Genomic DNA, 16,744 nt, shown 5'->3' with positions numbered 1-16,744 from the left:
ACATTAGCGGGAAAGTCAAATAAAGTCAGCATCAAGCTGATTTCCACTTGGAAATCTATACAAACTTGCTACACAAATCAAACAGCTTCATTTTCAGGGTCTTTAAACACAGTGAGATTTGAGAGTGCTGCTCTCATGGTGCACAGTGCCCATTTTCACCTCCTTAATTGATCCTGATAACTTGTTCAAGTGACAGGTATTCGGTTTGCCTCAAGGAACCTTCCCACTTTAATCTTCTTTTTCTTCTTCCTTCAGAAACCCTGATACTTAAGAAAAACTCCAGGCAAGCGCTGTTATTTTAATTTGAGACATTAACAGTACATATATATTACTACACTGATTTTTCTCAGATTGCACTGGTGGAAAACCAAGTTTGGTTGCCAAAGAAGGATTCTTTTTATGGTATGTCTGATGCTTCCTATGTTTGAATACTTCTATCTCTTGGATCACTGTATTTTTATTTCAATTTATACTCTTTTAAATTACAAACATAATATTTGCTTGTTTGAAAATAATGCAAACGATACTAAAAGTATACAGAGGAGACAGTGAAAGCAGCTCCCTGCTGCACATACACACCCCTTGGGCCCCAGTAGTCAGAGTGATCACGAGTCCATATGGAACCTTTGTGATAATCACAAAAAGTCGTCCCTTCCTCTATGAGGATGTGGTCATATTCCAGGACCATGAATGGGCAGGAGGCATACTAGATGGAAGGATTTCTTTCTCCACGCATGTGCCAGACAGGTGTCCTTTTGCTCTGCACGACCTCAACAGAGGCACGAAGCAACCCTGCCAGGAAAAACCACTACTAACTTTTACCTCTTCCCTATGCGTCTGCAAGCATCAGTCATGGAATCATCCTGCACACAGATGCATATTATACATGCTTGAATGCCTTTCTTTCTTCCTTTTTGTTCTTAATCTTAATACTACAACTTGGATTGTACAAGGTCCTCTCTCTTCATTGTGACTACACAGTACTTATATGTCAATATTTATTTGACCGTGTCCCTGATGACAGACAATTTATGTGGACTCATGTTTCTAAAATGCTGCCTCAGTGATTATTTCTGTACATATAGCTTTGCTCCACTGTTTTAGTATCCCTGTGGTCAAGGTATATAAAGGTAAAAGGGCTAAGTTTTAGATTGTTCATATTTTAAATTTTGATAAGTACTATTAAATTTCCTTGGAGAGAGAGGCTGTACCAACACTCCCAACAAAAATAGTAACAGATGTCTTGGATGCTTTTTAAAAGAAAATAAGAATATCCATGAAGAATCAGTACTAGAAGTGAAAATAATAAAATCACATACATTGCTTTTCCTAAGAGTTCAGTAATACGTTTCACAAAAAATGTTACTCATTAAGTAACATTAGATTTTAGCTACCCAGAAGCCACAAAAGCATTAATTTTTAAGTCACATGAAATACGATAAATATATGATGACCTAGAAAGCTATAACGTAATGAATACAGAATTCCTTCTTTTCACACCTTTATGGAATTTATGACTGGTTAAAAATAAAGTACTTTATAAGGGGTTTCATAGTGATTCTTCTATCATAAATGGTAGCTCATGAGTTTGTAAGAAATATTTCTTGGCACACGGTGTTAGGATTTTCATAGAACCATTCTGATTTCAAGTCACTTTCTAATACAGAGCTAGTCTAGTGAGCCAAATTTAATAACTTTCAGTAGTTATTCTGACAAGCAATACAACGTTATAACTTTTTAGGATAAGTGTCATTCAAGAGTCCTATTCTTAATCTTCTAAAGTGTTGACAGATATGCTCTGCATTCCATCAAATTTCTATTTGTAAAGACCAGCTGCTGCCTCAAACAGCTCCTGCTTGGTAGAAACAACCCAGCACTCTTCAGAAAAACATTCTCAGGAAAATGATGATTATCAATAGATAATTCAAGAAATTTTTATAAACAGACCAGTTTTTTGACATTAAGATGCCCTTCATATGAACCAGGATATTAAAATACTTTAGGGATTGTTACAGAGAGAATCTAAATGGACTCCATCAACACTCATGCCATGAGAAGTGCAGTCAGATACATTTCAACAATCTTCATCTGTGACTGACACAAACAATATCAACACAGCCTCTTCTTGGAGTCTTCCGGTATGGAAAGCTTTTTAACATACTTTACCCTATTTGACCAATGAACCTGTTTTTCATTTTTTTGTTGTTTGTTCCTTTTGTTTTGTTTTTTTATATATCATGCTACTCAAATTGTAGCCTGTGGATGAGAGCCACTGTACAAACTACGTTTAACAGGACAGCGATTAGATAGGATTAACAGTGTACTCAGTTTCTGAACTTAATCTCTTTGCGAAACAGTAACCAGTACGGGTACTGACTCATGGAGCACATGATGAGTAGCACTGTCTCACCTCCCCTATTACTATCCCAAGGAACACACCACAAACACAGACTTAGGAAAAAAAACCCAGTGTGAATCGAGGTATGTAATGTCCTTAAATAGCTTCTTGAACAAACTTAGAAATCTAAAGTTTCTATAAGCTGGGAACTTCTGATTGATGTCCAAGATTCTATAAATTAAAAATGCATGTTCCTTAAAGTTGCGTATAATAATACTGTTACAAAATGTGGTAATACACATTTTGCAGAGAAAAAGGACAGAAACAAAGCATGGCAATTAAGGGGTGAGACTAGAGGGCAATTTTACTTTTCTAATTTTTATATTTCTGTATTATTGGAATTCTTTACATATGTTAATCACTTTTGCAATCAGGAAAAAAAACACTTAAAAATAAATCACTCTGGTAGTTTCCTGGCAATGACTCAATTCACAAGAATGCACTTATCTCTAGTATTTCATGAACCGATCTACAAAGCTAATTTTATGCATATCTATATAGTGTGAATCTTCTTTTGTGTATTTTTTTTTTTTAAAGAAATTCACGTTCTTTTATTTATTTATTTATTTATTTATGACTGTGTTGGGTCTTCGTTTCTGTGCGAGGGCTTTCTCTAGTTGTGGCAAGTGGGGACCACTCTTCATCGCGGTGCGCGGGCCTCTCACCATCGCGGCCTCTCTTGTTGCGGAGCACAGGCTCCAGACGCGCAGGCTCAGTAATTGTGGCTCACGGGCCCAGTTGCTCCGTGGCATGTGGGATCTTCCCAGACCAGGGCTCGAACCCGTGTCCCCTGCATTGGCAGGCAGATTCTCAACCACTGCGCCACCAGGGAAGCCCCTCTTTTGTGTATTTTTATATGCTTTTTAAAGGTATCAGAAACTCTAATCTAAAACCCCATGTGTCCATATAAAGCAAAAAATTCCTACAAACAAAACTACTAATCATATCATCTGGGGACAAATTTTGAAGACATTACACAGGTAAAGGCTCATAACCAGTTTAAAAAGGAAAAAAAAGTACCTCACTGGGCTGAACAAAAATAAATTCAAAAAACCACTTTAAGATGTAAACAGCTCTTGCATCTACCTGCGAGGCAGTGGGAAAGGGAAATAAGCAGAACCAGTCTTGTTTGTGGGCTTCCTGGACATTTAGAAAGGCTCTGTGTTCTCAGAGGGAAGGAGCTAATGACCCTCCAGTATCCCCATCTCCCTCCAGCTCAGTGTCCTTTTTCGGGACCAAGACAGATGCTCTCATGGTAAGTTAGGCTCTGGCCTCAGCTCTGCCACTCACAATTTCATGGCTGAGGCAGGCCACTTTGCTCTTGGCTTTATTTTCTCTGTGTGTGTATACATGTACGTGCCCTATACACACTTGGGTGTCCCAAGAGACCTCACTAATACAACATACTCCCAGTGAGAACAGTGGGTCAAAATGGTAACAATCTTAAAGTAAGTTATAGGGGCACATAGAAAAATAACTGTAACGGGTACAGTAATTCTGATATACTGAGGATGAGGGTGGGGCTGCGAGGGAGCAGAGAATGTCTGTCACTGACCCTAGGAGCTGTTATGCCAAGGTCTTTCGGCTTTAAACAGAATCATGCCTGTGCTCTGAAAGAAAAAGGTATTTCAATCACTACCCATCTTTACTAAATGCTGATGATAATAAACACTATTACTACTTTAGAATCCTTTTTATTTCTCCTTGAAGTTACATCATAACACAGAACTAACTATGTGAGGTTTAAAAAATAAAATGGCACGTTGCCAAAGTGCATTGCTTCATTTGATTCTGTCAAAATTGAAGTATGATTTTCTTTTCTTTTTTTTTAACACATACACAGAAAATGACCAAAAGCATTCATGTTACCTTGTTAACTTTCACACCTTCTTTTGGAGTTTGTTTTGTTGCTAGTTTATAACCAATCATCTGTTTAGCCAGCTGTCCCACAACTTTAGGACTAAGAGAGAGGAGAAAAAAAGAGAGAGAGAGAAGAAAGAAAAGAAAGTCAATGTTTCTGTTGAAAATCATTTTAAAGCAGAGTCCGTATTATATCCCCAAGTCCACCCTGCCCAGGGCCCACCTCCACCTTCATAGAATCCATGGTGCTTTCTGCTCATACACTAGGTGCCTAGCACTGTACCAGAGGCTCACTGAGTGCAAAATATATATGAATGAATGAAACCATAGGAGGGAAGGGGAGGAGGGGAAGGGAGGGGAGGGAAGGGAAACAAAAAGAAGCTTGCTTACATTTGCTATCCTCTCCCCCCACATAAGTTACAGTCATAGTAGAGACACAATGCTGAAATGCATAGCAGACTAAGATAAGAGCTAAATAACAAATACTGGATAGTGGGCAATGTGGGAAGTAAGACCAAAGATGGGGATAAAGGGAAGGGGAAGGATCAAAGTAAACCATGAAAGGTATGTGATAGGAGAGGAGAGGAAAGTGTTCAGTGTGTGGAGACACAGGATATAAAGCTGATCAGACAGGTTCAGATAAAGGAAGAATTAGACTATCAGACAGGAGGGACCAATGATGCCATTGGTAATGGGAAGCCACCGCTGGTTCTTGAGTAGGAGAGTGGCATTACAGAAGCAGCATTTAATTTGTAAGTGGTACCATATCAAACATGATGAATCACTGATTGTCTAGAACAGGAGGAGTGTCAAGTTTTCACCAATTAGTGAACAAAAATCCTTTTATGGGAGGAGAAGGAAAACTAAGGCATTGCCAGAGCCCTCTACCTGTAATTTATTTCCTTTATGTGCTACCTCCTGCTCCTACTCCCACCCCCTCTTTCTCAGTGCTCCTTTCAATCATGAGCAGGATCTTCCATAACTGCTTGGCCCAAAGACAAGGAATTAAAACCTCCTGGCTTACTCTTTTGTTAAATGAACGCCTCCTTTCAAACCGCTACTGAAGACACCTTTTCCTCTTCCTCCAGCTAAGATCTGGGCTTTTAAAACAATTTCTTTTGCATCTGCAAAAGAAAATCCAGAGTTAGTAGTTGATTTACAATTCTTTTTTTTTTAAGAAACAAGGGAAGTGGTAATGAAATAACTTCCAAAAATGACTGGTAAAAGCTCTCTCACACCGACTTTGAAAATGAAGGCAATAAAGAACTTCAAAAAACATTAATGTGCCTAAATACAAAGTCTGTTTATTGAGGACATTCAAATATTTCCTGCCAGTTTAATCTAATACTCAGCCATCCCAAGGGAGAGCAAGGCATGTGTTCCCTGGCTCTTCTGAGTGTCAGAAGATGCTAAATAAATCCAGGCTGGAAGTATTAACTTTACTGTGTAAAGACACTTCCGTGTGGCAGAGACACCAATCTGCCAATCAGAGGAGTTAACTACCTGTCAGCCATCTGAGATGTCAAAGGGAAGGCTGGTTTACGTGGGGGAAAGGTTTATTAAAGACAAGATGCAAAGGGAGTATTGAACTGTATTCTTGGAAACCAACGGTTTTTTGAGCAGTTGTTCTATGTATCAGTGGGGCTGGGCAAGGGAGGAGGAAATGGATTAAAACTAAAAGTAAGCAGTATTTTTTCAATGTTGGCAGAGTAACAGAACATCCCAGAGGAAAGTGGTTGGGGAATCTTTGTTTCTCAAAACGCTCAAGGAAAGAGTGAACTGTTTGCTCTTGACCTTTGAGACCAAAGTCATAAACTCAAATATCTTTATAGGACTGGTGGGAAAGCTAGATGTGTGAAGCAGCCCAGTGATAGAGAAGGCGCCCTCAGCCAACAGGAATGCTCCCCTACCCAACCAACAAAAAGAAAAAAAAAATGAAAAAAAAGTCAGCCCCCAAATCAGATGCGTTTAATAACTCAAAGAGTACACATCTTCAGGCCACAGCTTGGCATTCTCTGTTTGTGATCCAGTTTTGTCTGAAACTAGAGAATTGAGTCAGACAATCTCCGATACGGCTCTAACGGTTTTCTGGTTCAGCACACCAGGTTTAGAATCACAGACCCAGGTTTTAATCAAGCCTTCATCCCTTGCCCAGCTGTGTGATACTGGACAAGTTACTTAATGTCTCTAAGACTCAGTTCACTCAATTATGAAACAATGTTGAGGGTTGTTTTAAGAATTAAATTAGAAAATATATGCAAATATCCCCAAATCCTAAAAACTCACTAATGAAAGAGTATTGCCACAATCAGTTAGTACATTTATTACCTTTGTATATTGTGAGGAACCAAAAGGATTATTTCCATTTGGGGTGAGATGGTAAAAATTGTTGGAATCTGCAACCACTCATGTAAGGTCCATAATTGTTGGTTATTTCAACTTTACTACCATCATTGTGGTTACTCGTAGGCAAGCAGGCAAAGGTTCAAAGAAAAGGAGCCACAGGTTTTATCATGAAGGCAATGGGGTGCTACGGAAGGATGTGACACTATGAAGGCACTGGGTAAGACAGTCACTCTAGCTGATATAAGCAGATTATTAAGGCTCATTGTCTTATTGGGTGGTCTTCCCTTCTATATTTGCACACACTCAGAAAACCAGGGTTTACCTTCTCTCAGAAGTATACATAGTTCCTTCTTTGCTGCCCTCTATAACCTCTGACAATAGTTTCTGCCCAGGATATGAACCATAACAACATCAGTCAAACGATGTCTTAAAATAAACTAGTTCCCATCAAACTGAGTAGAAGACAAGCTATGGTCACCGCTCATTATCAGAAACTCACCAGGAATGGAACCAAGTAAAATGAATTTATTGCATATTTAGGCTATTGCATGTAGGAGTAGTATTAAGATCAAGAACTTTGAAGAAAAACAGACTTAGTTAAAATCTCCAACTCTGCCTATCCCTTTATTTATAGAGAAGAGGAGAATGAGATTCAGAAAGGTAAAAGTAACAGGTCCATCTATAAAATAGTCAAAACAAAAATAATCTATAGTGTTAGAATGATGTGAAGAATAAATGAAAATAGTAGGCAAAGTATTCATCTCAAAGTTTGGCGCATTAAAAAAAGAGTCAAAATATGATAGCCATCATCATTATAATTATTTTCAGCAATTAAGCAAAAAAGTAGAATACAGAAAGACATTTCCAATTTCTCTTTTGAAGACACCAAGTAGAAAAAACACTTTTTGCTGTCTACTTAAGTTTTTAATTGTGATCTCTTCAAATTCTTTAAAAAGGATAGCCAGCATTCCATTGCCATTATCATTTTTCATATCCTCGTCATCCAGAAAAAGAGATGCTTTCCTCTCCAAGCTTTCCAACAGCAAAACTTGAAAGCCATGCAGACTACCTAAATGGGCAACGTTAAGTGGTGTTACACAGGTTTGATTAGATAAGCTTTAGGCACTAACCATCAAGACACAGAAACAGTTGTAGGCTCAATGAACTGTTGTCAGTTATTCATATCACCACTGATCATGTATGTATTAAAGGACTCCAACTTGGTCTACAGTTGGTAGACCAAGCAACCACGTTGGAGACTGTGAAGCCACACACTGGGGCAAATAGAAAAAGGGAAAGAAAAAGATTATATCAAATCTAGGTACATCTTCTGCAGCTTACACCCCAGGCCAAAAATAAGTTCACTACAATCATCTCTTCTGCTTAGATCTCAAATACTAAATCAGTACAGCAGGTCAGTAGCCCAAAGTAAAATAAGTGTGTCTCATCTTGAGGGAAACTCACATAAAGTAATTTAACTCATGTGGCTATTTACTCAAAGTGTTAAAAATTAAGTGGCCAAATCCTTCTGAACAGTAACTAGTTTTTTCATTCAGTATTTACCAAGTGGATTCATACTTAATGTCACTGTTTCCATTTTATTTAAAGATCTGATTTCTCCAAAAACTTGTACAAATTTGTTTGTTTTTTTAATGTTACCTCTCTGTTCCCAAACAGAATGACAAAAGAATATCCCATACAGGAAATTCCATATTTGCATGAATACACAAGATGATTTAACTGTATTTTAGGATATAAAGCTAAAAAGAGACGGGGAGGGGAAGACTCTCCTCCAATAGATTTTGTACAGAAATGGATTGCATCTATACATTGATAACCATATTACTGGTATAACCCAGGTCTGTATAACTCCAAATTCCCTGCTCTTAACTGATACTTTTACATGCAGTAGCCTAAATATGCAATACATTCACTTTATTCTGTTCCTTTACTGGTGAGTTTCTGATAATAAGCAGTGCTCATGGCTAGGCTTCTATTGGGTTTGATGGAAACCAGTTTACTATAATTTATATATATTTTAGGAGAAAAAATCACTATAGAGACATATTTGATAAACTTAATAGATATGTAAGACTTTCAAATACCATTATCACTTAAGAGAACAAAATTTATAGCCATTAAGAAAGCCTAAAAAAACCCCTCTGAGCCATGGTCTTATTTCACTCTATTAGCTGCATTAAAATAATGCTTTCTCACTTTTTCCTCTCATTCTCCACCACCACAAGTGTTATTATAATTACAATAATACAGTTTTATACCAATTTTTATAGTTCCCCAACAGTCCCATGCTGGATAATAAACATTCTTGGAAGCATTATTAAATCTTAAAGAATAAATAAATTCATTAAGGAAAGCATAACCTAAATAGAATAAATAAGAAATGTTTTTAATTAGGCAGGCTTTGTAAAACTACTTCACTTTACTTTTCAGAGATGGAATTCTGAAAATACATTTATGCAAAATAATGTTCACAAGACATACTTTAGAACCAGAACACAAATGGGCCATCACAAATGTCTGAAAATGTTAGTCAAGAATATCAATAAGAGTAAGTTATCTTCAACTATCCTTTTTAAATAGTTTGGTGATCAAACAAATATTTGTATTACTGAACTGGTTTTTATTCAGTATTGCGCTCTTCCAAAGTGTAATACTTTCTAAACACAAAATGTATTATTCCATATACCAGTACTGTAGCAAGGTGACTACTGCCATGATCATCTATTTTGAGTCAATAACACTGTAGTTTGGGGGGGGGAACTATGATTTCTATGATTCACTGACAAGCAAAATTGGAATATTCAGTTTTCAGCACAACGGCATTGTGTAATTTCTAACATAGTGATCACCTTTCATGAGGTTTGATAGAATCCTTAATAGAGAAAGTTAAAATGTATTTCAGATTTACCAATTACTATAAGGCAAGGAGAAAGGGGAGGAGGAGGCAAGAACAGAGTTGAAAGATACTATGAAAAGATGAATATTAATAAAGAACATACAATTTATAGGGTGATAATAGAGACCCAAGTGGCAATTTCCCAAAGGAAATGAGCTAACATCCCTGTTTTCATTATGACCCCAGAACCCAAACTTAAAAGTGGAGAATTACCTATCCCTATCTTAATCATTACTGTAATATCTCCTATAGAATGACCCTTATTTCCTCAAATTGTGAGTAGGTTGCTCGCTGTGAAATAAGACTGTTTCTGAGACTGAAACAACTATTTCAACTTTCAACAAGTCTCACATGGGCTCACAAACACTGGGAAACAGAATTTCAAACACATGAGACATTAGAATAAGCCATTTCACCACTGGTCACATCCCTAGACTAAAACAGAATTGGAGATACTTGGCTCTCCATCAGACTGCTACCCATCAAAGACTTAAATTACACATACCTGGAACAGTGATTTACAAATACAAGTAAAAGATGGAAATAAGACGATCTCTAGGACAGGGGTTTTGTAATACAAACAGGAAGTTATCCAGGGAGACATTACTTCACATTAAAAAATTCTTTACTGATAAGGCTTTTATGTAAGTTTTAAACCTTAATTTCTTAACGAATATGGTAGCCAATTAATCCCACATTATCTAAAATAATTCCTTCATTTGGATACTGTGGGGGCATGATAATGCCCATTTGAACAGTTTATTAATTATAAAGAAGATAATAATATTATCTTAACACAAAACACAATTTTATTTTTGAGGGAATCATTTTGAGCTCTTATAAAAACCCCTAAATTAAAGTTTGATAAATCATTCTTTTTTCAAATTGCCTTACTCTTAAAAATATTGTATATTTAATCCTACATTATAGGCCTTATTAAAATCTATAATGATAAATTAGCCTACTCTTCTGATTTTGTCACTGGTGTTATTAATTGCTTTCATAACCTTTAATACACACTTTACTGGTGATAAAAATTTTAAAGCTAGATAAAAATTACCTCCAGAAAGGCTCGATTTAGTTGTAATATCTTACTCTTTCTGTAGTTTAATACTTATAAACCGATCTTACATTTTGCCTATTAGATTAAAAGATATATTTCCATAACAAAGGTTAAGGATAGAACCTCCTGACATTGATGCCAAAAATAATGTGATCGTATTCAAGCACCTGTAGCTAATCAAAAAATGTCTAATGGGCTTCCCTGGTGGTGCAGTGGTTAAGAATCCGCCTGCCAATGCAGGGGACATGGGTTCGAGTCCTGGTCTGGGACGATCCCACATGCTGCGGAGCAACTAAGCCCATGTGCCACAACTACTGAGCCTGCGTTCCAGAGCCCGTGAGCCACAACTCCTAAAGCCCCAGCACCTAGAGCCCATGCTCTGCAACAAGAGAAGCCACCGCCATGAGAAGCCCACGCACCGCAACGAAGAGTAGCCCCCGCTCACCGCAACTAGAGAAAGCCCACACGCAGCAACGAAGACCCACCGCAGCCAAAAATAAATAAATAAAATAAATAAATTTATTTTAAAAAAATGTCTAATACTATAAGACTGCAACCACAGGGCATTAAACAAATCTTCTGCAAATGAAGTCACTTGAAAAAAAGAATTTTTCAGAACAAGTTTCTTCAAAAGAAGAAATTTCCAGAAATCTCTACTCTGTTTTATGTATAGTAGGGATTAATGATACACATTACTAATAATAACATCTGTAACATTTGTAACTTCAACATATCCTGGAAACAGTCACAGATGACGAAAAGCATTTATGAACATCAATAGCATTTCTACAGTATTTTGTGGTACATTTGAAGGAAAAGAATGATAAAGGAAAACTAGCTATTAAAAAATCATTTTTTTCCCTGATTTTTAAGGCAAAGATGTGTTCAGTCAGGGCTCAATGAGGGAAGCAGAACCACTGTGAGTTATGGATAAGGGATTTATTACAGGAATTAAAGCTGAATTTGTAGGAGATGCTGAGAAAGGAAAGGTGTGAAAGTGGAGGCTGGAGGATCAGGAGTCACCAACCAGCCAATCAGAGGAGTCACCCACTAGCATGTGCAGGAGCTGTGGAGAAGGGTATGGGACTTGTTGCCAAGCATCTCATGATGGGTTTGTGTCCATGCTGATCAGCAAGGTCAGCAGTTGGGAAAACAGCTAGACATGGAGCACAAAGGAACAAAGACAAGTTGGACCCTCTTGCCAGCATGTCTACATCTACCCATCACTGCATCACAGAGTAATGGCTGCATTTCAAGTTCTGTGCAAATTCCAAATCTGGGCAACTCTAACCTGATATATACAAGGAAGGGGATTCTTAGAAACGGAGTTCCACCTTAACCAAGCTGACACAGTATAAATTACCACAGATGATAATAAAGGAATGAGAAGGCAAAGCCCGTAACTGTTGCAGGTTCAGAATTAATATTGTTTTACATTTTTCTGAGCGGCTTGAGAACCTATCCTGGGCCAGGGTATATCCCTCCTTCAGTAGCAGACAATTGGAAGCTACGTGATCATACAGAAATATAAGGTGATCTCTTGTTGATCTGAACCAGTGATGAAAAAGAAGGGAGAAAAAGGTGGCAATGCCCAGAACTGATATGCGAAGATAAACTCACAACAGTTTTATTTTCAGAGACAACTGGAAAGACTGTGAAATTTAAAATGTATGCACCATACATATGGCTGGGCTGCACTCATATTTAAAGATGTTTCTTTCACTTTCACAGCAATATTACTAGTATTCTGAGATCTTCCACCTTCATGTTTAGAAATCTTGTCTATTCCATATTTTCTCTTACTTAAGTCAATTCCTCTATCTGGCCCTCCACTTGCTGAGAGATGCTCTCATACGCTACTGTCTGGAATCAGCCCCACTGCCTGTTTGCTGTCCTCCTTCTGCCACCCTGGTCTACTGGCCACACCTCCACCAGTCTCCTCTAGTCAAGAAAGATCCTCCAAACTCTCACAAGTGGGTCCTTTCTGGGGACCTTCTCAAGCAGAGTGGCTGAGCCCCTAGTGAGGCAGCTTTTTCCTTTTCGGCACAGTCTCTATCCCAGAGGACACAGTCTCCAGGGGAGACTTGGGATCAATGAAACCTGACGCTTCTGTGCCCTCAGAGCTATAGCTCCTGCTGCCCAGCCTTCCCCTTTCCTCACTCATAGAGATTTAGCAGGAACCCCTCAACTTTCTAACCAGCTCCGCTCTTTAGAGACTCTTTCTCCTAACAGGCCCTGATTTCCCAATTGCAGAGTGCATTCAAAATCCTTCTCAGCCTCCTGAGTCCAATGCAAATCAAGGAATAGTACTGGGCATCTGTTCCATGCTCCTGAAAAATTCATGACAGTTAAGAAACCTGGAATGTTCTAAGACAATTAGGAGGTCCATCTGTCCAATGCGCACAGAACACCCTTTGGTAGAGCAATCCCACTTCTGTGAAAATCAGCTACAGAAACAAGGATTTTCACTGCAATGTAATTATAAGAGGGAAACACTGAAAACAACCAAAATGTCCATCAGCATTTGGACATTCGGGATTGGAAAAACAAATTTTACATATCCACATGATGAAATGATACAATACTATATATCTATCAACCATGATTAAGTATATCTTTATGTATAAACGTGGGGAAATGTCCATAGACACTATACGCTTTAAACTGAGTGAATAATTAATATTTAAAAATAAAGTCACATTTGTGAATCATTATATAGTCATAATGAAATCTAAATGAACAGTAACCAAATTATCAACTGAGGTTGTCTTAAGGAGGTAAGGAGGGGCATTATGGGTAGAACATTACCTTTTTTCAGTACTGATTCAAATTTTTCGCAATTATCATGTGCTGTCATAAAAAAATAAAAATGAGACTTTAAAAATGTGCGATAAATATAGGCAGTTATTTATAGTGGTTTGTCTTGAATATTTAAATGTTCCTTTCTGTATCAGTCTTTATAGTTTTAATCTGTGGGGTCAGGGATGCCTATACTTGAGGAGGCCTCCAGAAGGCATCTTTAAGAAATACGCCTCATCATCTTACAACATGACTTCCTAAAGTGTCATGCAAGAAAATTGACAGCGGCAGAAAAACATTTTGCCCTTTTAAAATATCTCTTGAGCACCTGCAGGAATTCAAAGATTTAAAAAAGTCATAGTCACTGCCTTTCAGAAACTTAAAATCTACTGAAGGAAAGAGATACAAACAAAGAATTACTGAAAAATATGAATGCTTTCACAAGTGGCAAGAACAAAGTATAGTGAGAAGGGGAAATGGTGTCAAGTTAAGCAGGGCAGGAGAAAGAATAGAAGAGCCGGGAAGAGAGGGAGAGCTGTGAGTTTTCTAGGTAGATAAAGCTGGGGAGTGAAGACACCAAGGGGTAAACAGCTAAGAAAGGCTACTTTGCTTTTCTATTTATACTTGTTTGGCTGTCTTAGTTACCTATTTAAATTAGAAACCACTATAGCATCACTTCAAATAAACCAGTAAAGCATGCCAAGGATTCAGCACTCAAATTTGTTATTTCAGATCTTCAGAAAACCTCTACTTCAATAAAAGTTTATTTATCTATATTCAGGAACAGCGTATAAATGAAAAAACACATTTATGGTCTTTGTTAAATTTAGTTATTTTGCCCTAAGTGCTTTTAAGATCTCCAATAATTTTATCACGGTGGTCTTTAAAAAGCCCCCAATCAGGTACACTCTGACACAGGGCTGTGAAAGCTCCCAAGGGGTCAGTGAGATTCAAACTAAGCAGTTGTTTAATAATAGCAAGAGTTACTTATATGTCCACCCCCTCCTAACCTGCAAATAAACACATATTCCAGACTTAAAATGTGCAACCATTCTAAATGCCAGAAATACAGAATTCCAAACACTGGCTTGGTGATGTTGCTATAAAAAGGAAACCAGGAGGTTTTTATTTTCCATTTTAAAGTGCTAAAGTGGTGCATGACACTCTGGAGTTAAGTAGAAGCCAGGAATGACCCACCCCAAGGGAGATGAAAGAGCTCAGAACCACTTTCCCATGATATACACATCTACTGTGGTCCAGCATAAACTGTTATGTAGCTTTCAAATTGCATTGAGTTTTAAATTGCAATGTCTTGCTCTTTTATTGCCTGTCCTGATCCATTCATTGTGTGAAATCTAAGTCTATTGCTTGAATGTTAAACACAGGGAGGACTTTAGGTTGCATCCTAGAGGATGAAATCATGCAATTTCAGTGAACTAGTAGGAGTTTATATTTGGCTGACTTTCGAGGGTCGCAAAGGCCTGAGAAATAGTTACTTTTTCCTTTTCCTGCTATGCCAGCTTTCTTTGGTTTTCATCCTTCCTTTCTTCCCCTCTCCTTCCTTCTTCCTTCCCACCCTTCCTTCCTCCTTTTCTCTTACCCTTCCTTGTATTATTTCCAATTTATTTAAGTGCAAGTTCAACTATATCTAAGATAACTAACTTCAGTTTCAACAGTTCAGTTTCAACAGCCTGAAAGATCAGCACTAACTTCAAATTTCACCTCCCATCACACGCTCCTCAAAACCACTCCCAAGTAAGGACTAATACACTTAAATCCCTCAGAATTGGAGCACTCATCATCAACCTGATCCATACCTGACTTCAGAAGCCACAAAGCCTGGACCTACTTCCTTGGACTGTCTTCAAAACAACCTTTCTGATTATCTTTGAAGCATTCAAACTAAGATGGTCTCTTCTGGGACTTCCTGCATCATTTTTTTTTTTTTTTTTAAATGCCTGGTTTGAGCAAGAATTCATACTGGAATAAGCCAGCCCAAGTGTTATAAATAAGAAATTAAAGAATTAACAAGCTGATGTGCACCCTCTAGGATGCACATCATGGGGAAAAATTAATAAAAATTTTTTGAGTTGAGTTTGGAATTATTACACCCAAAAACACAGTAAAATACTCAAGAGCTGGCATCCACACCTGGGAAAAGTAAATGAAAATTCTGGCAGGTTTTAAGTAGCTAGTACTAGTGTGGCAGAGAAATAAAATCCTGTTTCACGCTTGACCAAGCAAGCAGTCCTATATGAGGATACCCTCTGAAATCCCAATCACTAGGAGACGTTTACTCTCAAGATTCACATTTCATTATGGCAGCTGGAAAGCTACCAGATAAGCCTATTCTTCCTACCCACTGACCGACCTCTCCTTTCAAAATGTGGCCAACATTTGTTCTCTATCCCACACTCTCCCTCACCATCACAGTTTTTTTACTCTGTTTTTCACCTTAGTTTCCAGGAAAATGATAGCAGATATCTGGAAATAAATAGCACATCCACAGAACTACCTAAAATATTCCCTTCATCTCCCACTGCTAGTGCCCTTAAATCCAGCTGCAGCTTTTTTCAGGTCCCTGACCCTTTCTCTTTACCTCCCATCAAGAGTTTGGAACAGGCTGTCATAATGCATAAACATGATTCCACTGTGGGGAAGGAAGGAGATCTTGCTACCCTAGATGAATTTCCCAGGACACTTGTCCGTAAAGCTAAAACATGATAACCTCAAAATAGGATGGCTTAGCCGTATACAAAGGGAGTGATTTTTATGATGAATTAAATCAACATTGACTCGGGAATACTACAAAGTCTCACAAAGCAGATGCCACCTCTCCTCTGAAGGGCCTTCTAGTTCAAAGGAGATGCCACACCGAAGAGGAGCCACAGAGCTGGGGAGGGCCCTGTCACACTTGATGAAGCCACACTCAGTTTAGCCAATCATGCCCCTCACACCTTCTCTAGTGTTTGTTGCTACTGAAGGGCACACACAGCATGATGCAGAATGAGATGGCCTCATTCCCCTGGAAATGACCAAGCAGGAGTGCCAGGTACATAGTGGGCCCTCAGCATATGGTCATTCATTTATAATCATCACTTCTTTTGCATTGTGAAATCATAATCACAGTATTTATTAGGTGTTTACTGTGGAATAAGATTTGTGCTAAGTGTATTCATTACCCACATTTAACAAGTAACTCCACTTTCCACTGAGGTTGAGTTATCTGGAGTAACACAGCTAGCAAGAAGTAGAGTCAGAATTCTTCAGCAAGAAAAATAATTCTAGAGACTGTGCTTTAACCCTTTCACATAGAGCCTCATTATTGGGTTTTTTTCCCCCCAACATTTTGTTATTAAAA

The 16,744-nt window shown here is 38.0% G+C and overlaps 1 protein-coding gene across 5 annotated transcripts in view; it reads right to left on the bottom strand.

The window, feature by feature from the left end:
• The window catches only part of SUCLG2 (succinate-CoA ligase GDP-forming subunit beta), a 256,923-nt gene that overhangs the window by 122,819 nt on the left and 117,360 nt on the right, over positions 1-16,744 (bottom strand). For all 5 annotated transcript variants that reach the window (XR_014232125.1, XM_082344803.1, XM_082344801.1 and 2 more), the window contains 2 exons: positions 5,283-5,382; positions 4,268-4,358 (listed from right to left, as the gene is read on the bottom strand). Coding sequence is in view for 4 of the 5 variants with exons in the window: in XM_082344803.1 (XP_082200929.1) it covers positions 4,268-4,358; positions 5,283-5,382 (191 nt within the window). In the remaining variant the exon portion in view is untranslated. The remainder of the gene's footprint in view (positions 1-4,267; positions 4,359-5,282; positions 5,383-16,744) is intronic.

The sequence above is a fragment of the Balaenoptera borealis genome (genome assembly GCF_965194805.1).
Source record: "Balaenoptera borealis genome assembly, chromosome: 12".
Taxonomy (NCBI): Eukaryota; Metazoa; Chordata; class Mammalia; order Artiodactyla; family Balaenopteridae; genus Balaenoptera; species Balaenoptera borealis.
The sequence above is the reverse complement of the archived record's forward strand: the minus strand, read 5'-3'. Positions and strand labels throughout refer to the sequence as shown.